This window comes from Balaenoptera ricei, chromosome 17, assembly GCF_028023285.1.
Source record: "Balaenoptera ricei isolate mBalRic1 chromosome 17, mBalRic1.hap2, whole genome shotgun sequence".
Lineage (NCBI taxonomy): Eukaryota > Metazoa > Chordata > Mammalia > Artiodactyla > Balaenopteridae > Balaenoptera > Balaenoptera ricei.
Window position 1 is genome coordinate 3,353,778 of NC_082655.1, and position 23,527 is coordinate 3,377,304.

At 49.3% G+C, this 23,527-nt stretch overlaps 1 protein-coding gene across 4 annotated transcripts in view; it reads left to right on the top strand.

Moving 5' to 3' along the window:
- Positions 1-23,527, top strand: part of TRAPPC9 (trafficking protein particle complex subunit 9) — a 670,396-nt gene that overhangs the window by 271,518 nt on the left and 375,351 nt on the right. For all 4 annotated transcript variants that reach the window (XM_059901771.1, XM_059901770.1, XM_059901769.1 and 1 more), the window contains 5 exons: positions 2,177-2,322; positions 9,466-9,551; positions 12,527-12,653; positions 16,124-16,256; positions 18,612-18,775. In XM_059901771.1, coding sequence (XP_059757754.1) covers positions 2,177-2,322; positions 9,466-9,551; positions 12,527-12,653; positions 16,124-16,256; positions 18,612-18,775 — 656 coding nt within the window. The remainder of the gene's footprint in view (positions 1-2,176; positions 2,323-9,465; positions 9,552-12,526; positions 12,654-16,123; positions 16,257-18,611; positions 18,776-23,527) is intronic.

The window sequence follows — 23,527 nt, forward strand, 5'->3', positions numbered from 1 at the left end:
ATTTTAAAATGTCAACTGTTTCCAAGTGGAATCCCTAAAAATAATCCTTGGTTTGGACACTTCATCCCTGAAATTCTTCTTTACTGTTGGCAGCTTCATAAAACAAATATAATATTATTAGTTCCACAGAAATTTATGCTAAATGAATTATATTTCCTTTAGGTCAGGTGCCTTGAATGATTGTTTTTCTGGGTGCATTTTATAAACAGACATTTGATGCTAGATTTTGAGTTATAAATGAATGCCATGACTGCTTGTCGGGTTACTTTTCTGGCTGACCATGCCCTCAGAATTCCTCTGCATATTTTAATAAACTTTTATGTGATCTGGAATTTCTGTGCCTGTGTACATGATTCCTAGAATCACAGATGACATCTCATTTTTAGGTGGCGACGGTGGCACAGAGTAGAATGCTATTTGTGTTGCAAGACAATGGGATCATTTTACAGATGAGTAAACTTAAAGGCTCGAGTAGGCGGTGCTGGTCTAAGGTTCCCAAGCTGCTCTCAACATCACTGGGACCAACGCTTCGTTTCTTTGTCCCTGTGCAGTGTTGTGATCTTTGTGCAGGGACTTGGCTCTCTGTGCCTGTAAACGAATGTTGTTTTAGGGAGGAAAGAGAAAGGCTTTTGTGCACCTGCTAGGTGACAGGCACTATTACAGGTGCTTGACGCATATTAACTCAGTCCTCAAAGTACCCTGCGAAGGTTCGAAGGTCTCTGCTTCAGACCACTCCCCTTCTCTGCCTGAGTTTGGAATCAGCGGAAAGAAACATCTGTCTCAGGTGGATGGCAGTGGCTCAGGGCTGTCCACCTGTTCCCCAACCTCTGGCAGAGCCGGGTGACGGTACGCTTTTTCGTGGGACAGGCCCTGTTCCGTCCGTGCAGAGAGCAGGACTGAATACGTGCTCTCGGCAGGGCCTGAGCGGTGCACGCGCTGGTTCTCCTTCCAAATTTACCACCTCCCTTGGGAGGAGTGAAGGTGGGCAAGAGCGAGGTTAGGACCACTACCCTAAGGATGTCCCTCCTCATGGAAACATGGAACCGGGGAAAGGAGGTGTCCTCCTCCTGCAGAGCATTATCAGGTACCTATTATTTTTCCTGTTTCGTAAGTGAGAGGGTTGAGGTCCAGGGCGGTGAAGCCATCTGTGCCCGCTGCCCCGCTGGTAGGTCCTTGAGGCTGCAGTCAGGTCTGTGTCTGCTGAAGCTGCTTCTCAGGAGCAGGCGGATCCCCCTGGGTTGGACGTGGTGGGTGTTAGATGCACATCACACGTGGCACCTCGGCCAGTGCAAGGGCTTGCCCACCCTCGTCCCAGTGCAGCGCAGCTGGTATTTTTTGAATGTGCACAAAGGGCTGGGATTTGCAGCTGTTAGGGATAAACTGCTTAGCCTTAAATATACGGTTTTGGAAGATTTAGAAGCTGAGGTTGAAATCCAGCTTTTGGGAGTTCATTCATGCAACATTTATCGAGAGCTCTGTCTTGACGTATTGCACCAGTGCTGGAGAGACAAATGAGGCCCTGGGTACCCTGGTACCCTGGCCAGCTGATCGATCCCAGCGTGGGTATCGATTAGCAGACATCCACAGCTGGGAAAGCAATTTAATAAGATACAGACTGTGCAGATGGAAGCCGACGGTGCTGCTACCCTTCACTCGTGGTACCTTTGGGTCGTCCGGGTCAAGGTCTGCACTTCTCTTTGCTGCGGGCCTGCCCTTCAGGAAGCGGGGAGGCAGAGGAGGGAACCAACTTCTGCTGAGCGGTGGGCATGGTACCCAGAGCGCTTTGTTGAGTCCTCACAGCGGTTCTGTGAGGGAGGGCGCGTATCTGCATCTTACAGACCAGGAGCCTGAGGGTAGGGGAGGCAGGGCCTGTGCCCAGGGGCGTGCAGCTGGCAGGTGCTGCAGTCCAGGCTTCCGCTGGCCCCTCTGGCCCCCAGCGCAGTGGCCCAGGGGCGCGGCTGCTGCCCGGCCGTGGACGTCTTCTCTCCCTGGGATGGTCTGGAGGGGTCGTGTGCAGCCTTCTTCTGCTTTGTCCTGCGAGATTGAGTACTTTTCCTCCCCTCAGTTTATCTGCTGCTTGATTTACTGTCATTCTAACATCTGGTATCTGGTCGTATTTACGCTGAACCCAAGCGAACAAGCAGCTGAAGTATTTTTGTTCCCTTTGAAACCACAGGCGTGTGAAACTGTTGAACCTTCCTGCCAGCCTCCGGCCACAGAAAATGAAAAGCTTGCTGGGCCAGAGCATGTCGACCAAGAGCCCCTTCATCTACTCACCGATCATCGCACACCACCGTGGGGAAGAGCGGAACAGGAAAATAGGTAGGCCGCTCGTCCTGGCTTTCTGGCTGTGCTCTGCTGCCCAGCGCCTGGTGGCTCTTCTAGATTTTAAAGCATGAGGCTTGATTGCAGTTCATTCGTGCATGTGTGTATATACCCTCATACAGGTTTATTCAGTTTGCTACCTTAGCCAGGCCATTACTTATAGACCTGACTTTTTGGTATCTGTTTCGTAAAAGACAGTTTTTGTGGAAGTTCTAGAAACCAGAAGACCTCTATTATGTGAGACTTATGTAAACTACAGAAGAGAGGTACTTGGAGATTAGGGTGATTTCCCAAGGCCTGGAGTAACTTCTGAATCATCAAAGGAGATTAAAGGTTGACTTACGTTCAGGACTGACTGGGGCATAAGGACATGGTAGCATTTTCCCTTTTGAGCGCCGGCAGCGCTGGTTTTGTAGTGCGCTAACGATCGCCACTTCTGAGATGCCTGGTGACTCAGCAGGGAGAGATGAGCTTGTCTCGGGGCGGACTGGGAGTGGAACGCTCGCTCCTGAGAATCTCCAGGGTGCTTTTCTTCTTGCTCGGCTCCCCGGCCGCGTCCCAGCCCACGGCCGCTCCTTTCCTTCCTCACCGCGGACCCCAGGGCTCCCTCCGTGCCCTTGCCAAAGCCTGGCCGTGCTGCAGGCCTCATTCCTGGCCAGCTTTCCCCTCCTCGGGCCCCTTGCATTTTGAGATCGTGGTGCCTGCAAGTCGCAGTGACAGAGCTAAAGGACTGAGAGGCCCGTCACTGGTTGGAGTTTCACTAGAAGACCTGTGAAGCTTTTGCAAGTCAGTGCTCGCTTCTCCTTCTGTCTTCTTTATTCCTCCTTTAACTTCTTACCCCTGATGTAGGCGAAGGCGTCCTGACTTCCTGAGGCCCTTCTTCCCAGGATGCACGTGTCCTGTCACACCCCGTAGCCGGACGGCGGGCTCTCCTGGCAGTGCCAGCCACGCTTCTTCTGCCTTTCCCGCTCACCTCCCACCTTTCCACTCCTGCTCCTCGGCTCCAGCCACACGGCCGCTTTCTGTTCTTTGGACATGCTGTCTTGTTCCAGTCTCAGGGCTCTGCTCGCTGCGCCTCTGCCTAGAGCTCACCCGCCTGCCCACCTCGCTCAGTCTGCGGGCCCCGCTCAGAGAGGCCACCTCTGACCCGCACCTCACAGGCCGCTTCTCCCCACTCTCCCCTCACTGCCGGTTGCCCTTCACAGCACCTCGATGCGTCCCTCTGTTTATGTTCCCGTCCTCCCCGTCTCCCCCCTGCTAGAACAGTGTGGTGGAGTGAATGAAGGAGTGGCGTGGATGGTGTGACCCCATTTTACAGACAGGGAAGCTGAGATTCAGGTTGTGTAACTGACTTCACAGCAGAGCCTTTGCCCTGTGCCGTGGAGCTCAAGGCCAAGCACGGCGCACACCCCATAACCTTGGTGGAGGTTCCTGACATTCACGCCAGCAGGAGAGTTTCTTGGAGTCTATAAAGATCTCAAAAAACCTCATTCACAAGTATTAAACCACCTGAACACCTTGAAAAATGAGTGTTTCTAAGCTGTTCCCTAAGACAGAGGGCATAGTGAGGGTAAGAGTGCTAAAACGACCCTGTGCTTTCTGGTAACGCTCACCATTTCTTTGATTCAAGTCGTGCTTTGTAAAATGCTGTCACGTTTTAGCTCAGTTAGTTTTCGTAGTATTTTTGGAGGAAGTAATTTTTACCTCCCTTTTCCAGATGAAGAAACGAACTCAGAGAAATGAGAAACTCCCAACTTTTCAGAGCAAGTGTGCTGTTCTAACCAGGGCCCTCCAGCTTTCCCTGATGTGTGCAGCGCACCTGGCATGGGCCCCAGTCAGTGACAACACACAGCTGCCCCCCCCATCCTCCAGGTCAGCTTCGACAGCGAGGCAGTAATACCCGGGACGTTGAAGATCCTAGCGCTCTGAAACTAGGTCCGCCGCCAGCAGCACCTGGGACTCACCTGTTGAGTTTGGGGAGATCATATGCATGGGACGAGCTGAGACTTCGGAAGGCCTCCCGGAGGCTCAGGAAGCAGAGCTGGCTCTTAGGAGCAGGTGGGCTTCTAAGGTGTGGCTCGGAGGGCTGTAGTTAAAACAAGAAAATAAAGGAAGAAATGTAGGGTGATGCCCTTAAAAAATAGCATCTGATTGTGAATTCTGGTACATTTCTGAAAGCAGGAGCCCTAAGTATATAGCATCGTACAGCCTCGATGTGCATGCGTGCGTGCGTGCGTGCGTGTGCACGTGCGTGTCTCTTGGTTCAGTCCTTCATTGGTTCCTTCTCTCATCCATCAGTAAACACCCCCTGAGTTTCCCTGGGTGTCAGGCATGTGGCAGCCCAGCCCTGTGGGTTCTAACGGTGAAAAGTGCAGGTGTGGTCCCTGCTGTCGTGAGGTGTAGGTAGAAGTTAGAGGGAAGTGACAAGTAGTAACTAAATATATTTAAAACGACAGGATTTTGAACTTTCTCTGATATTGTTTGAACGTTTTCCATTTGCGTCCTGGGAAGTGATTTTGCTCTTTTGTTCTCGCATCCGTCACGTAGGTATGGCTGCCCCTATCACTTGTCAGGCGTTGTAAGGGGTGAAAAAAACCAGTGTACACAGATGTATATCAGAGGTCAGGTACTGCCTCTTAGTCCTCTGGCCCCTACCCGCCATTCCCCCTGTGCTGCTTGGGCCGAACATTTCCCTGACTTTCCTGCCAGCCGGCTGCCATTAGGGTCTCCCCGGTGGGGGTGAAGGTGCAGGAGGGCAGGGGCCATTCTGCTCCTGGGGTCGCCTGGGTGGTGGCGGTGGCGGTGGTGCAGGGTGACCACAGCTGTGGCAGCCTGGGCTGCGGTGGTGGCAGCGGCAGGGGCAGCGGCCCCCTCTCCGTGGTCCAGCAAAGGACGAGCAGTAAATGTCCGTGAAAACGAGCGAGTGACCAGCTGCAGCTGTTTCCTGTTGTCAGGGGGGCAGGCCCGCAGGCACTCTGGTGTGAAAGCAAGTCTTTGACATTCTCATTTCAGTCTGTCGATTTTGAAAGACAGCCCCAGCCTCCCTACTGCTTCTCTGCTCTGGAGAGCATGCTGGGGGGTCTGGGAGCAGGGGAGCCGGGGGGACGTCGTGGTTGAGCAGGGAGGGCGGGTCCCGGGCCCGCTCCAGCGCATGCTGGTGAGCAGTGCGAGTCTGCCAGCGCGGGTGCCTCCTTTGATCTCTTTGGAGGTTGGTGGGGGGGCTTGTTCCAGTCCGAGTCTCACTGTTTCTCGATGGTGGGCAGGTCACTTTCTGGGCCCCTTTTCCCCTGGGTGGACCTGGACCTGTCATTACAGAGTTAATGAGGCTCGTCTCTTGGACCTTCTAGGAGTCTCTGGCTGGTCTTTTTGGGTCTCATTAGGGTTGATGATAAGCTTTCTCCCCTAAAGAACATTTTAGGAAACTTTCACCCATTTTGTTTAGAGAAACTTCCAGAGGCGATCTGGGGGACTGGAAGAGTGAGACTCCTTCTCAGGACCACCTGCATGATCTGTGGGGCCCCCTTGTTCAAAAATTATGAGGAAATCGGAGACAGAGACAGCGTTAAGCAGAACGTGGGCCCCGAGCCTGGCAGTGTGGCTGCAGGGTCACTGCCCGTGGAGCTGGCCTTTCCTCTTGATTTTCTTCCTCTCTGATCTTTAGAAACTGCTGAGGCTTCCTTTTATGAAAAGAATACCCTGCATTTGCTGCAGAGGGCTTCCACCTTACCCAGTGATTCTCATGACCGTGTGATGCTGCAAGGGTTGTGTTCCCAACTTACAGATGAGAAAATTAAGACCGAGTGATTATAAGTTCCTGCCCTGGGTCAGGGAGCTAGTCAGGACAGAGCTCAGGCTGTGAATTCCTGCCCTGGGTCAGGGAGCTAGTCAGGACAGAGCTCAGGCTGTGTCCATGGTTTGTGACTCAAAGCCCAGGGACCTTTTCCTTTAAGTACGGCTCCTCATCACAGTGAGGAGCACCTGTTCATCTGGGCTGAGGATAAATTCAGTGGATGACGCAAGATTTTGGGGGATATAACAGAAACTTCAGCCGAAATGCATGCTGTTTGTTGAAGACCCATGGGTACGAACGTGTAACTTACATTCGGGGCTTCTGATATCTTTTTAGCAGCAGACTCATCAGCGAGGACCTGCCTGGAGCTTTGAAGAATCGCATGTCTTTAACCTAGAGTCCCAATCTCTATAAATGAATCTTATAACTGGGGGAGTTATCACAGCACGGGGCACAGAATATTAGAGAAGAAGAAACCCTTGAGGGCAGTTCCTGAGACCATTTTCCACGCCAGCTTGGAATAATTGACCAGTCTTTCCATCTGTGTGTTGCTAGCGTCTCTGTCGTCCAAGTTAAACTCCGCGCCGAGGTGATGGCTGTGCACGTCCTGAGCATAATTTGCGCTAGGACTTGGTGGTGGAGCCGGGCTTCTTGCCCGGGTCGACAGCTGCCCCGGAGGAGGCTTGGTGGCCTGGCCAGGCCGGAGCTGTCAGATGGCCTTGGGCTGCCGCGGGCCTCCCTGGGCTGCAGTTGTGCCGTCTACAGAGATCGGGCGCCAGAAGCTCACTGGGAGGATTCTTCTGAGGGTCAAGTGAGATGATGTTCCTGAAGTATCCAGCAGCCTTTCTCGTAAGGCTCTGAGCAGCGCTGTGTGCACTGTCCAAGGTGCTGGGGATGCAGTGAGAAATCAGGAGTGTCACCTGCCAGCTGGGTCCAGCCCGTGTGGTGGAAGGAGACGAGCTTGTCAACAAAAGCCCCCGAAAGAGGCTGTTTGTCCACGGCTAAGAACACACATGGGGGCCGTGCAGTACAGTGTGGGGAGGGCCTGATACAGAAGGGTGTTTAATAGCTTTCAGTACTGTTCCTTCCTGTGGTTTCTGGGACAAAATATCGAGGAAGGGGCCCCACCGTGTGCTTTGACACACTAAGGCTTAGGAAGGAGATGATCTCCTCTCAGACATAAATTACTATTCCTGTAATCAGGGATTTATCTTAGGTTTACCTTTAGTGACTAGGACTGTGCAAGTATAAACGATTCCTTTCAGAACCCCAGGAAAATGAATTTTGAAATGATGGTTATTTGACCGTGGTAGAGAAGACAAAGAGTTCCTTCGCTATCAGGCATAGCAAGCTGTTAAAACAAATGACGTTTTCATCGGCCGTGAGGAAGGGCTGGGGTGCTGGCCGCCGAGGCAGTGATGGGCTCAGTGATGCTGCTGAAGGTGGGGGTGGAAGCACCGTGTCTCTGCAGAAGGACTTCTGTGACCCCTCCCTCCCGCAGAGGTTCTCAGCCTGAGGCTGGGTGAAGAGAGGTGGGTTTCTGGAGCCAACGGGGGGAGAACAGCAGCCTGGGAGCAGCAGAGGCTTTGGGGCCAGGCACACGGGAGTTGGACTCGGCTGCCTCATTCATTAGGGCCATTGATGGTGGACGGTTCCGTGTTCCTTGTTGGTGAATGAGGGTGATATGTGCTCTGCTGACTGCTTCACTGTATTGTCAGGAGGCTCAAATGGGTACCTGCTTGTGCAAGCATTTTGAAAACTAACTCACCTGGTGGGCTCCTTATTCATTGCATGCAATTTCAGGATGCCAACTCTGGGTCACATTGCGTGCAATTTCAGGATGCCATAGGTTTGGTGCAACCTGTCTTAGTCTCTGTGCAGGGGACCTGGTGTGAAGTGTTTGGGAAAAATGGTGTCTTTATGAAAGCTGAAGAATTCTAATCAGTAAATCTTAGTATCTACTGTAGAAAAAACCCTTTAACCACCACTGTCCAGTCTAGATACTTCTCCGAGTTCAAAGACCTGGGCTTGAATCCCTGCTGCCCCACTTACTGGCTGTCTGATTCCTAGCACATTTATTAACCTCTTTGGACCTTGAGTACCTGCCTTGTAACAGTGGGATTGTAATATCTACCTCACCAGGTCATTATGAAGAGTGAGAGACAGCCTTCCAAGGGCTGGACAGTACTTCCTGCCCAACACGTGTTACTTGGTTCTGAAGCCCCTTCCAGTTTGCCTAGTGGAGAATCTTAAGGGGAGGAGAGGGCAGCGGAGTGGGGATGAGGACCGTATTAGTTTTCTTTTGTGTGTAACAGATGACCACTAATTTAGTGGCTTAAAGAACACAAGTTTATTTTCTCACTGTTACTGTCATGAGTCCAGCATGTGTTAGCTGGGTCCTCTGCTCAGAGTCTTGCAGGCTGAAATCCAGGTGTCAGGTGGGGCTGTGTTCTCATCTGGAGGCTCGACTGGGAAGGATCTGTTTCCAGGCTCCCTCAGGTTCTTCATCCATTCCTTGTGGTTGTAGGACTGACGTCTCTGTTCTCTTGCTGGCTGTCAGCTGGACCACTTCCAGCTCATAACAGCTGCTCTTGGGTCCTGGCCACATGGCCTCCTCCGTACATCCTCTCATGCTTTGAATCTTTTCACTCAGGATGGGTATGTTCCCTTCCAAGGGCTCACCTGAGTAGGCCAGGCTCTCCTAGGATAATCTCCCATTGATTACGTCAAAACCTACTGCTTGGGGGCCTTCATCACATATGGAAACCCCCTTCCCCTTTGTTATATAGCACAGCCTATCGTCATATCCACACTCGGGGGGAGAGGATGACACAGCTTGTACACCAGGGGCCGGGAGTCTTGGGGGTCATCCCAGAATTCTGCCTCCCGCAGGTGTTGGACTGCAGCTGGCCTGGGAGTGGGCAGGGAAGAGAAGCCACCGTCTTCTCTCACAAACTTAGGGAGGGGAAAGAGAAACCACGCTATGTGCCACTTAATATTGACCACAGAGCCATCTTCCTAAGTACCAGCCTCTGGGCCTGCAAAGGTCTGTGTGACGTATGGCTCTACACCAAGAATAGTGCTGTCTGGATTGATTCCAGTTTCGTGCAGCTGCGTTTGGCACTGAGGGAGGGAGGCATCAGTCACAAGGCATCCAAGTGGCAGGGATGATGTGCTTTGCATTGGAGAAAGCTAGCAGTAAAATAGCTTTAAACTGTTATCTCAAGATGATCACAATGCCCACTGCTTCATTGGAAAAAATAAATTGCTGGAGGAGTAATCTGAAACCATGTGAAACATGCAAAAACACCAGCTAAAATGCGGATTCTTTTGTGTGTATGTATTTCTAGATTTCCAGTGGGTTCAAGGAGATGTGTGTGAAGTTCAGCTGATGGTATATAACCCAATGCCATTTGAACTCCGAGTTGAAAACATGGTATGTATCATGAATCATTTGACCCTTTTGGGCTAAACATCAACTTACCATTAAAGTAAGTTTTTTACTTAATATTTGAGGCATACTGCCTATAATCTATGTCTGTTTTTAATATTTGTTTTGCCAAAGATTATAATCTTTTTGTGAGTGAAGACTACGTCTTGACATTCCCGTGTCTTTAGTGCTTGGTACTCAGTGAGATGTGTGAGTCAATGAACAAAGACATCTCGGATTTGAACACACACAGAGCTTAGTTGATTGCATATAAGATTTGAAATAATTATATTGAAATTTACATGAGATTAGCGAGGTTACAAACCCTGTATTGTGCCCACCACTCAATATCACTGTTACTGCACTGCTACAAGATGATAAGATGATCAAGGCCTAAGGGAAGAGTGAGCTCTTTATTCATAAGAGAATAAATGACTGCACTGCAAATACGAAGTTTCCCTCGGGTTTGAAATCTGATGTTCTGTTTCTGTGTTTGTGTATGGCGTTAGAGGCTCACTTTTTGCAGTGCTGTCCATTGGAACTGCTCCCCTAATTCTGCAGTGAGTGGGAAGGAGATTCGTATGGCTCTCCAAGCTAGACCTAGTGTTTCCAGAGCAGAGCCCTCCGCCAGCGGGTGGATTGCAGTCCTCAAGTCTTCTCTATGCTTATTATTGTATAGAACCGCTTTGTAAATTTTCGGCACTGTGCGAAGGATGGTGCTGAGCTGGGCGACGCCTTCCTTTGGGGTTTTATGACTCGTGTTCAGGGTGGGAGGCGGTCTGTCCGTACAGGTGTCCTGCTGAGTGCCCGCGCCGCGCGTCAGGCCTGGCCCCTGCTGTGACCTTGGTCAGAGCCGTGGTGGGGTGCACGAGGGGCTGCAGGAGCCGTGTGGAGAGTTAGGGGAGGCCCCACTGAGGACACAGGGTGAGCGGGAGCTCAGAGGCAGACTGGGAGTTATCGAAGATGATGTTTAGGCCTCCGGCGTGAGGCATGGTTTTCCCAAATCTGTTGGAGTTCTTAGAAATTCAGCTGAATATTAAGCTTACCACCTTGAGGTCACTCCAAGAATGACCTGTAAGGATGAGTGTTCCCTCCTCCTCCTGTTGCACAAGAATGTGCCAACCTTAGGTTTTAGCTCTTGGTCAGGCCCTTTAGTGACTTTCTGTCTCTTGGCCTAAACCAGGAATAATAGTTGTTTAGAGAATTTCCCCCAAAGTGGTTAAAGTATCATATGCCTGCTCTTCTTTCTTATACATATATTTAGTCTTAAAAAGAAGCTTTCATTTATATCTGGTTGAAAAGTAATATGTGCTTTTTATAAAAAATGAGGAAGAACAAAGAGTAAAATAAGTTACCACTAGGAGATAGCCCACAAATCATGTTCAGAATTTAAAAATTAAATTATGGAATATTTCAGGCATATGAAATGTTACAGGGAATAATAAGCCCTTGTATATCCACCGTTCACATTTAGCAAATGCTCACAGTTGGCCGTATTTGCTTTAGCTATTTTAAAAGGAAATCAAATGCCAATATATTTTGCCTGGAGACAATAGCCATCTAATTGGTTTCTCTGCTTCCATTCTTGGCCACGACATCTGTTTCACACATGGTTAGATCATTTCATGCTTTTGCTCAGACTCTGGGCACAGGTGTGCTCATTGTTATTGGAGAGCCTTTGCTTCTGGGTGCTTTCTGTAGACAGAGTTAGGAAAAGTCTGCATGCATGCACACATAGACATGTGCTTACACACGTACCTACGTGCATACATCTGCACGTGTATGTACATGCATATATGTGTGCCCTTAGGCATGCATATACACAATCCAAATACAGACTTCATACATTCTGACTTCACAGCCATCCCTCCAATTCTAGTCAGTCTCCGTAGGGTTCTTCTCGCCTTCCTCCATTCCGCATCGGCGTCCTTCCCTCCAGTGTGAGAACCTGGGCTCCCAGCAACATTAGCACGCTTCTCGTCTGCTTGCTCCTGGGATAGACCTAAGATAGTTTCAGGATTGCTTCGACCATAGCACTGCAGAAAACAGCCCCCCCCCGGGAAGAATCCAGGATCCCTCCTACATTTACGTCTTCTTTAATGTATCTCAGCCATCTTCTGTAGATTTCAGTGCGGGAATCTCACAGACCACTCATTAGACTTATTCCAAGATAGGGGATGTTTTTGACCTCTTGTTAATGATATTTGTAATATTTTATTTTCTAATATGTTTTGTTTATTGCTAGATTATAGAAATACTTTTGCTTTTTTAATGCTGACTTTGTTACTTGGCTAAGTGCTCTTGTTAGTTCAGTTTTCCTCGTAGGTTCCACAGGGTTTTCCACAGTTTTTGTGTGTATGAATAATTGTCTTCATGCCCTTTCTTTCTCCTCTTGGCTGTTGTGCTGGATGGGACCTCTGTTACAGTGTTGAGGAGAAGGTCCTGAGCGCTGAGAGGTCCTGCAATCACGGGGCAGCCCCTGGAGGCCAGGGAGCCTGTGTCGTTCGCCGTCAAGCATAGGGCCTGGTGCTTAGTGAAATGAACTGATAATTCACAGATGCACTGGTGGAAGGATATTAACTGATGATCTATTTCCACACTTCATGTTTTTCATTTTGTTTGTAAATAAAATATTTTATTTTTTCTTTTTATTTACATTCCAACTTGGTAAAACAAGAAAGCAGAACAAATATTAAAAATACATCGAGCGGGGCTAATATTAAAGATGGAATTGTTGTTCAAGCACCCACAGTGCTGTCCATTTCGAGATAGTTTTGTGTTCATCGCACTACGAGGACGTCTCTACAATTCCCTGTGGACTTTTATAAGAGCCGCTAATGAGCCTTTTCCTTCTGAGAGTCCCGGGGCTCTCCTGTGGGCGGGGCATGATGCTTGGGGGCCGATCGGGGACTGACCAAGAGCGGTGGCTTTGGGATTGGGTTAGGGCCGTGCTCATTGCCATCCTCTGTCACCTGCTCCAGGGGCTGCTCACGAGTGGAGTGGAGTTTGAATCTCTCCCTGCGGCGCTCTCCCTCCCGGCTGAGTCTGGTCTTTACCCAGTGACGCTTGTTGGGGTCCCGCAGACGACGGGGACGATTGCTGTGAATGGTAAGCAGGTTCGGGGGCTGCTAGCTCCTGTGCCGCCCGGCATTCTGATCTTCGCCCGTTAACAGGTCACGGATGGATGGCGGTGCTGTGGGACACGCCACGAACCACGTAGAGCGTGCGGGATGTGGAGGGCACCCCCCGTGCTCCTGTCTGTCTTCCCCGGAGCCTGCAAACACGCTCCAAGTTTCTCCCACTGCGGTTAAAACCCCCTGCCCCCCCCCCGCACCCCGAGCCCACGATTTCCTCTCGCTGTGGCCTCATCTACTGTCTCTCCTTCCGAGCAGACCTCTTCAGAGAGCTGTCTGTACACGCTGAATCCACTCTTCCACCTCTGTGCTGGTTCTCTAACCCACCGCATCCTGCCCATCCAGCCATCACCTCACCAAAACTGCTGTCACGGAGGCCGCTGGCAGTATTTTTCCGGCTAAATCCGGTGCCTACATTTCAGATTTTGTCCAACTCCACTGCTCAGCAGCCTTTGGCACCGCTGCCCGCCTCCTTCCTGGGTGCGCTCGCCTGGTCACCCTCGCATCTCTGCCGCCTCTCCTGCCTGTCATTCTGGAGCAGTGTCTTCTGCAGACACTTCTTCTTCAGCCCGACCCTTCAGTCTGCGCCCAACTCTGTCCTTCCCTCCCACCCTCCTGCTTCCCCTTGCCTCTCCTCCCTCCCCCACCCCCTCCCACCCTTCCTCTCTCCTCCCCTCCTTTCTCTACCTGCTGTCTCTCGGCAATCCCATCAGACTCATCTACTTTCCCGGCTTCAGGTCCCATCTCCATGCTGCTGATTCCCAGGGCCACGTCTCCTGTCCAGACCCCTTTCCTGGACCTGCACATCCAGCCGCTTCCCACCCATCTTCCTGGCTGTCTCGTGGGCACGTCACATACAGCATGTCCCAACTGGAGCCTGTCACCTCATCCCCCAAGCTGCCCTTCCTGCTGTGGTCCCGTCCCAGTGAGGGCATTGCCGTCTGGCCAGTTGCCCTGCCCGGGCACTGGGAGTCATCCTTCCCTGCTCCTGTCTCCTCCTCACTCCCCCCTACAATACTGACCGTGTCATCAGCGCCCTCTCCACCTGCACAGCCGCTCTGGTCTGGCAGAACATGACCCTCTTCTAGAGTTTGTCACAGAAGCATCAGGACTGGTGTTTCTGCCCTCACTCTTTCCGTATTGCAGCCACGTGACCTTTGCACAGGGCAGATCTGATCCTGTCATCTGTGGACGGGAAGTCTTAGCGCCTTCACCACGCGCTTTCCATCAGGGCTGCACGCTTACATTGGCTGCGGAGCCCTGTGCGCGCGGGCCCTGCTCATCTCTGCCGGCTCATACGGCTCCTGTCCTGGAAACACGCCATGCTTTCCTGCTGTTGGTGTGCCTCCAGACGTGGTGGCCCTGGTGCTTCTCCAGTGCCTAGCCCAGTCTTCCTTTCCCCCTGGAGCTCGTCCTCAGCTTCCCTCTGCTGGATCGGGCCCCTCCTTCACGTCACTGATCGCGGTGGCTTGTTGGCCTTTTCCTTGCCAGCCTCGTCTGTCTTGCCCGGCTGGATCCTCACACCTGGCACGTAGTAGTCTTAGCTGTTTGGTGGCTGAAAGAACAGACATTCACTGGGAGAGGTGCTCTCTGTCGAGCGGTGAGGCAGCAGCGTCCTAGGTGAGGGTGCGTGGCAGGCAGTGCTGAGATGGGCCGGGCCCCGGCTTGTGGGCAGTGGGGGAGGGGCGACCCAGAACGGGAGGTGGGTGGAGGGGGGCTTCTCCTGACAAGTGACCCTGAGGTTTGGAGGCGAACTAGGGGTTCTCCGAATGAGTGGGATGGGGAGTAAGAGGGATCCAGGCAGGAAGAACATCTGGTCCAGGCTCTTACTTACCTGGTGGTAAGAGAGAACAGGGTGCAGAGGGAGCTGGAGGGGGGCTCAGAATTAACTGGTCTAAGGCAGAGGGGTGTAGTGATGAGGCTGGGAAGGCAGACAGGGCCGACCCAGAGGGCCTCATAAGTCTTGCTGAGGGCAGTGTGGGCTGCTGCGTTATTTGAAGAGAGGAGAGAGATGGTCTGACGGGCGGTTCAGAGCCACTCCAGGCTGCTGTGTTGGAGAGCGGGTTGGAGGCGGGCAGGACAGGAGGAAGGAGACCAACTAGGAAGCTCCAGCCGTAGTCCAGGGAGAAGATGTCAGACATCGGACCCCAGCTGCGGCTGGGAATAGAGCAGAGGAGACAGATGAGAAGGAAGTAGCCAGGACCGAAAGGCTTGATTCAGAGTGACACACGGCCGAGGACCAATATGTCCACGGGTGAGTAGTGAAGCTCGGTGACAGAGGTCCCTGGGACAGACTAGTTGGTGTCCATTGTTTGGGGAGCCTTATGTGTGAAGTGTCACTGGACATAACACACAGGATTGTCATCAGATTTTCAGTTTATTTTCAGTCACCTTCAGCAATGGGCGAGGAAAGGAAAATGATTGATTTTAATTAAGAAACTGGAAACAAAGGTTGCTTCGTAGACAAAGCCACATCCTATCAGGTTTCATAGAAAGAACAGTATGACAGGGCTTTGTGCCAGCTGTGGGTTTCTGGGGAGGAAAATGTTCGCAAGTTAAATTAAAGGAGTCTTAGAAGGAACATACTTTAAAAAAAAGGAAATGTGGGTGCTGTGAACTGGAGTTATTTTAAGTTGAGGGGCCAGTTGGAACTGGCGGAAGGTAAAGGGGAGCCTTGATGAGGCTGTATCAGGTGCCAGCTTGCTTCTTGTTGAGTGTGTAGCCACTTAATATGAATGCAGAAAAATTGTCACCCTAGGCATTTAGCCATTGAGTATTATTTGATTTTGTTACACAGTGAATGTTGTTTATAATAATTATCTCAAAATTTCAAAAGCCATTTTAAAGCTTTGCTTAAACAATTTCAAGTGCTTATCTAACCCATGGAGGGTTTTTTTTTCATGGAAATTTTGCTAATCTTTTTTTTTTTTTTTGCTAATCTTATATTATAGTACTTGTACACATTGAGCAGACTTGCCATATCACATAACAGCTATAAAAACGATAATTGACTCTTGAACTTTCATCTCTCAACAGAAGATTTTGAATCATTTTTTTCAAATACTTATTAAGTTACATTATGTCCTGGAAAGGAATACAAGCTATCACTTTCATTTTAGAGATGGATAAATCTGAAAAGCAAATTAATAGAAGGATGAGGCACTCATTATTAAGTTCTGTGAGATTTACAGTTTATACACTGTCGCTTGGACGCAGCCAGCCTTGTGAAGTGGGCACGCAGGTGCTGCTGGCACCTCTGCTCAAGGAAACGGAGGGTCTTGGGGTTGAGTGTGGGAGCTCTGGGCGAGCCTGGCAGGCGACGGGGCCTAAATCTCAACTCAGCTCGGAAAGGGACCCTGCGTTCCTGTCACCCCGGGGCTGCCTTGAGGCGTGGGTGTCTCATGAAGCCTTTTCAGATGGTGAAGCTTTGCGTTTTGTCCCCAGGTTACCACACCACGGTCTTTGGTGTCTTTAGCGACTGTTTGCTGGACAACCTCCCGGGATTAAAGACCAGCGGCTCCACGGTGGAAGTCATCCCCGCTCTGCCCAGACTGCAGATCAGCACGTCTCTGCCCAGGTAGAGCACGCGTCGCGCGGGGTCTGCTTGCGGCCAAGAGGGGCACCTAGGAGTGCTGTCCAGTACACCTTCTCCGGTGGCCCCAAGAGTCTGAGTTAACCTGTGATCCTTATGACCAGAATAGAGGCGAAGGGTTTCTTCGAGGTCACCAGTAGGCAGTGTGCTCTGCTTGCAGCAAGCTGGAATATAGTTGAAGTGTTTCTTACCAAGGTCAGAACAAAATGTGAAATTAGGCTTTGGAATGGTAATTTTGGTGAGAAACAGTTGAGGTTTTAGAGAATTTAGGAAAAAGTCTTATCTTCTAAAAAATAGTCTTTTTTCTTTTTTTCCTTTAGCATTATAGGAAAGCATAAAGAAGAAAGGGAGATCTCAGAGTGAATTACTATTAATGCCTTCTGGTGTTTCCTTCCACTGTTTATGAATTAAAAAAAATGTTTGAATAGTTGAGATCGTACTATATTTTATATACTATCATAGATTACTTCTTGCATAAACATATAACATAAGCTAAAAATTTCTATTTTAATTGCTTAAAAAATTACATCATAAAGGTATCTCAAAATCTCATCACCATTCATTTCCTTGCTTTTGGAATTTGGGATTGTCTCAGTTTTTGCTCATATGAATAATGCTTTTTTTTTTTAATTTTTTTTTTTTTTTATATATTTATTTATGGCTGTGTTGGGTCTTCGTTTCCGTGCGAGGGCTTTCTCTAGTTGTGGCAAGTGGGGGCCACTCTTCATCGCGGTGCGCAGGCCTCTCACTATCGCGGCCTCTCTTGTTGCGGAGCACAGGCTCCAGACGCGCAGGCTCAGTAATTGTGGCTCACGGGCCCAGTTGCTCCGCGGCATGTGGGATCTTCCCAGACCAGGGCTCGAACCCGTGTCCCCTGCATTGGCAGGCAGATTCTCAACCACTGCGCCACCAGGGAAGCCCTGAATAATGCTTTAATGTTTACCCTTTGGGCTGTTTTTATAAAATGTATCTTGGTATTTTCTGAAATGTTTCAAAAGCTCAGTCACTTACTTAATGGGCCCCTTCTCAGTGCCAGCCTCGTCTCATCCCAGCTCGGGGCTCTGATGGGTGGGACGCTGTGCTTTGGGACAGTCAGCGCCTGTGTCCGGGCCAAGCCTGCGGCCAGGCTGCATGTTTCTCTGCTTTCTCCCTCCTCCTTTTCCCACCGTACCGGAGGGGCTGGCATCCTCTTTGCTTGAGAGGCAGAGTAATTTGTGTCGGCTGTGTTTTAGTTTCCCTAAACACCTTCTCTGCAAATTCAAATTGACTACAAACAGCTTTCACTTGAGAAGGACTACCTGTTAAAATGTGGAAAGAAGTCATTTATAGTGAGGACGGGAGTCACTTTTCCTTCCTTGACAGAGAAAGTTTATTTCTTGACTCCTGAACAACTTTAAAGGTATAAAATGCAAAGGAATTCACGTTGATTCTTTATGCTGTTACTTTCGGAAAATGTGGTTTGGATGCACTTTTTAACCCCACCTCCCGCACACGCACCTCCCTCGTTGTTGGCTGGCTTTCGTCCCCACTGTGCCTCTAGAGCCCTTTCCCTGTGGTCACCGGTCCCTCCTTGCCCGGAAGTGGGTTTGCTGCCTGTGGGTTGGGAAGGAGACACCAGGGTAATGAGCACTGTGGATTGAGGGACAGTCAGTAGGACTCAGGCTGGAGCCTCAGACCAGGGCTGTAGTGCTGGAGCCTCAAGGGAGTGTCAGGCGAGGCTCAGGGCCTCTGGTCCAGCGCCCCAGCTGACCAGTGCCGAGGACCCGCCAGCTGCCCTGGGTCCCGTCAGGAGCTGCCAGCATTGCTCGTCGATTTTACCTGTGATGTGGAGGCTGTTGTATGTGCTTTTCATTTTTCTTTGTTTTCCTCCACTTCCCATGTTATCATTTGGAATGGTTCATTTAAGTTTTCTTCTTAAATCAGTGGATTTTCCCAGGCCATTTCTGAGCATGAGATTTAAAAAAATTTTCAAAGAGAGCAGCACGCTTATGGATCATTTGAATTAATTCATTGTTTCACTATTGTCCTCACCATAATCCAATCATTAAGAATTTTTTTTGCTTCACACACGCTTGAGAAAGTAAGGCCCAGTGAGAGTGATCCCGCGGATGAGAGGTCGGTGGCCCAGGGCGCATCTGCATGTAGACAGCGCTCATGATGTGGCAATTTGCCCTTGAGTTCCTGGACGCTGGGTCCTGATTCCGTGTTAAAGCCAAGCCTCCCTAGTCCCTGTTTCTGAAGTGTTTAAGTGTGGTGATGTGAATAATTCTAAAATGCCGCTGGTTTTCTTTGTTTTTTCTGTGTTTCTAAAATTTATTGTAATTATTACTATTATTTTAGGTCTGCACATTCACTGCAACCTTCCTCTGGGGAGGAAGTATCCACTAACGTGTCAGTCCAGCTTTACAACGGAGAAACTCAGCACCTTGTTGTGAAACTGGAAAATATTGGGATGGAGCCACTGGAGAAACTGGAAGTCACCTCAAAAATTCTCACCACCAAAGGTAGGGAATTTAAGTAGGTTTGACCCCAGAAATGTTTATCTTTTTTATTTGCAGAAGAGACACATTAGATAACCAGTGTTCAGAAAGCCTAAAAATCTCTTCCACTTTTAATTTGACACCACTGTGAAATTTTTGTCCCAATCACGCGTGAAGAACACGCAAAGGAAGATAATGGAGCACAGGATGCACCTTTGTATCCCGTGTGCTCTTAACAGTGATCAGATCTCGGGAAGCGTATCCTGGAATGAATGAATGAAGAGAAGCATTTGCAGGTTCAGAGGCATTACCATCTAGGATCCATCCATCCAGCCCAGTGTTTTCTGTGGGTTCAACACTTAGAGCCTGTGCACTCCCTCTTAAAGACAGATGCTGTTTCCTAGTTCTAAGGCACACGTAGCTTGGGTGTCATAAGACCTGTGTTAAACTTTGGCTTCACTGTTTACTTGCTATTTGTCCTTCACATGCCTCAGCTTCCTCCTGGGTAAGCAGGGGAGGTGGTCCTTAACCATGAAAAGTTGTTCTAAGAATTAAGTGAGGCAGCATGCGGCAGAGGACCTGGTCTGTTTGTGGTTAGTGAGTGGTACTGATCAAAGGGGGGATATATTGTGCGTGTGTCGGGGGGAGGGCATCGAGAGTAGTAAGTGGAAATAAAATCAGGTCATTTAATAAAGTTAGAGAAATTATACCGTCTGGGGAGACCAAAGACAGAACAGGGAGAGCAAGCTGGTGGGATTTCGGGGTGTTTACATGCTTTTGACATAGGAGCGAGGTGAGCCAGGCATCCAGTGGGAGCTTGGGCGCTCCCGGGCACTGCTGAGGACGGTGCTGTCCCAGGGCTCCTGGCTCTGGTGGGCCGAGGCCGCCATCTCCGTGAGGGTCTCCAGGATCGGATGCTGGGCCATGGGGCCACAGGCATTCGGCTTCAGAACTACTTTTCCAAAATCCAGTTACACAGTCATCGTGTGAGAGTGACGGCTGCCCCAAGTCCCCTCTGCTCTGTGCCATCGTAGTCATTTTATCCACGGTAGGGAGGTGGCGTGTAGTGCTCTAACGCCAGGGTTTAATTTGCATTTCCCTGATGACCAGCGAAGTTGAACACCTTTCATGTGGTTTTGGATACTCAGGTCCTTTGTCGTACCAGCCCTTTGTCCTTTTTTTCCCCAGTGGGTGTTCTGCCTTCTCTCTGTCTCTGTTTCTCTCTGTCTCTGTGTGTCTGTCTCTTTCTCTGTCTCTGTCTGTCCCTCTCTCCTGACTTGCAGGGTGTCTTTGATCCTGAGTGTAAGTTCTTTGCTGGAACTGTGTGGTGTGAATATCCCCTCCTACTCTACCCGGCTGCCTTTACACTCTCTCAGCCATGTCCTTGGATGAACAGAAGTTCTTCATTTTAGTATGGTTCACCTAATCATTCTTTTCTTTTATGGTCATTGCGTTTTGTGTCTCTGAGTCTTTGGGGAATTTTGATGATCCTACCTTAATCGCATCCTTTCTTCCCTTTCCCTCCTATTTTCCGGAGCAAACACATATGGATTAGGTAGAAACTGCCTCCCTGACATGAAATACCTTCATCTGGTATTCTGAAGTTAATTAAATGGTTAAAGGGGTTGGTTGATGTTTGAACAAGCGAACTAACATTGAATGACAGAAAATTGCAGAGTACATGGTGGTAAAAATTTTCACATCTCCTGTGATTTAGCTTGCCTTCACAGCTTAGCAACTGGAAAATATCTCTTCCTTTTCTCAGATAAGCCCAAACGGTAACCACGTGTCCATTATTCATTACAAACTTGCTTCTTCTTTCCGAAGCACAGATCCTCAGGGTTCTTCTTTGGAAACCCCTGCTGTCCCTGCGCCCCAGGCCCCGTATCCCTGGCCTCTGCCCCAAGCCTCAGCCTCAGCCACCTCTCCCCTTAAACTCTCGTCACGTTGACCGTTAGGAACTAGTTTCAGTTTCCTGGACGTTCATGCTGTCTCTCTAAACTTGAGGATAAACCATCTCCTCTCACTAGGAGCCGACTTGCTAACTTCTGTTCCTGCCTTTGCCTCCTCTTCTGCAGTTAACGTATCCTGGGGTTTCTGCTCCGTGGTCACTCTGGGAAGCCTTCCTAGACTGGGTGACTGGGGCCCCCCTTTGTTGTCTCAGAGGCCCGGGTGACTTCTGAGGAGCCCCTTTCACTCCGAGTCGTCATTGCTTGTGTTCTGGTCTCCCTCCAGCCAGGTGCGAGTCTCTCAAAGGCAGCGAGCGCGTTCCCCTACCTTTGCTGTTCTTACGCTTTTGAACTCTTCTGGAACTTATTCTTTGTATCAGCCATTCCCTGCCTCTCCAACCTTTCATTATAAAAATATTCAAACATACAGAAGAGTGGAGAGAATTTTACAGCGAACACTGCAAACCCACCGTCTAGCTTCTATAATGTTTGGCTATCCAGCCTCCTATCCATCCATTGATCCATCTTGTTTTTTTTGTGTCGTTCAAAATAAGTTGCAGATTTCTGTGCATTTTACCGATTAATACTTTAGCATGCATATCATTAATTAGACTTCAAAGTTTGTTTACTTTTCTTTGGTAAAAAGTATATGGGGTGAAATACACAAACCTTAAGTTACCATTTGATAAGTTTTGACAAATACATGTGTCTCACCCAAACCCATATCAAGATATATCACAGACCATTCTCATCACCTCAGAAAATCCTCTCATGGCCCTTTCCAGCCAATCCCTGCCCAACCTGAGAGGTGGCCACTCTCCGTATTTACCTGGTCAGCCCTCGGTCATCGTTTACTGGCAGCGATGCGGGAGGGTGGAAACGCTCGGGGGAACTGGGCAGAATCCCTGGAGAAGCCTCCAGGGCTGGGTCCTTGCAACACTGTCAGCAGTCACCTTCTCGCCCAGCTCTCAATTTAGCCTCTTCGAGGGCAGGGGGTCAAGCATTATTACCCTCACGCTATGGATAGGGAGGTGAAGGCAGAAGAGGTTAAATGACGTATCTGGGATCACACAGCTGGTTCCATCATGTAGAGCACGGGCTGGCCATTCAAAACAACACGTTTGCAAGTGAAAAATTAAAGCTGTCATTCTTTTTTAATTCTCATCCCGAGCTGCCATACATTTACATGTGGAATTAAATTAGTGAAAATAAACCATCTGCTTCCAAGATATACAAAGGGAATAATTCCTGTCACTTATATTCTACAGTACCAAAAAGCTGTCAGTATCAATAAATGATGTAATATAAATGTGAAGATGGGAAAATGTCTTAAACCAGGAACGTGAGTGAGCTCCCTGTGAAGCTCTTCCACAGGGAATTAAGCACTCCCTCCTCCAGGGTCCGTGTTATTTTCTTTGTAGTGCTGTTAGGGTTATTTTATGTCTCAGCAGTAATAATAACTTTTACTTTCTAGCACTCACCACGTGCCAGCTGAGTGGTATTTCAGGTAGTTTCTTCTCATTAAGTAATCACGACACCTGTAAGAGGTCTTTCTGGGGTAGGGGTGGTCTGTTTACCTCCCTGCTGCAGCGCCGGGGCCCGGGAACTAAGAACAGTGCTTGTCACAGAGGAGGTGCTGAGTGAACCCGGCGCGAGTCCCCACCACACAGGTTGTTGTGAGGCTGGCGTGTTAATGCAGGTCACGGGAGCGCTGAGGACGACCCTGAGCCCGAGGTGCCCACGTCTTGCCTGCTCCGAGGATGCTGACTGCTCTCCGTGTGTTCTGTCTGCAGGTGGTCTGCGTGCCCGGGGCCTTGGCCGCGTGGGAGGCCTGCCTGCGGGCCTCACGTCTTCTCCTGTTCCTGCCCCCCGTCGGGGGCCCTCGCAGGTCTCTGGTCACGCCTTCACTCCCCTCTGATTGACCCCCTTTTCTTCAGATAAAGAAAAGTTTCCTGTTGTGTTTTTTTTTTTTTTTAAAGATGTTTGCTGTGGGTTTGTCATATATGGCCTTTATTATGTTGAGGTAGGCTTCCTCTATGCCCACTTCCTGGAGAGTTTTTATCATAAATGGGTGTTGAATTTTGTCAAAAGCTTTTTCTGCATCTGTTGAGATGATCATATGGTTTTTATTCTTCAATTTGTTAATATGGTGTATCACATGGATTGATTTGCATATATTGAAGAATCCTTGCATCCCTGGGATAAATCCCACTTGATCATGGTGTATGATCCTTTTAATGTGTTGTTGGATTCTGTTTGCTAGTATTTTGTAGAGGACTTTTGTGTCTATATTCATCAGTAATATTGGTCTGTAATTTTCTTTTTTGGTAACATCCTTGTCTGGTTTTGGTATCAGGGTGATGGTGGCCTCATAGAATGAGTTTGGGAGTGTTCCTTCCTCTGCAGTTTTTTGGAAGGGTTTGAGAAGGGTGGGTGTTAGCTCGTCTCTAAATGTTTGATAGAATTCACCTGTGAAGCCATCTGGTCCTGGACTTTTGTTTGTTGGAAGATTTAAAATCACAGTTTCAATTTCATTACTTGTGATCCGTCTGTTCATATTTTCTGTTTCTTCCTGGTTCAGTCTTGGAAGGTTGTACCTTTCTAAGAATTTGTCCATTTCTTCCAGGTTGTCCATTTTATTGGCATAGAGTTGCTGGTAGTAGTCTCTTAGGATGCTTTGTATTTCTGCGGTGTCTGTTGTAACTTCTCCTTTTTCATTTCTAATTTTATTGATTTGAGTCCTCTCCCTCTTTTTCTTGATGAGCCTGGCTAGTGGTTTTTCAATTTTGTTTATCTTCTCAAAGAACCAGGTTTTTGTTTTACTGAT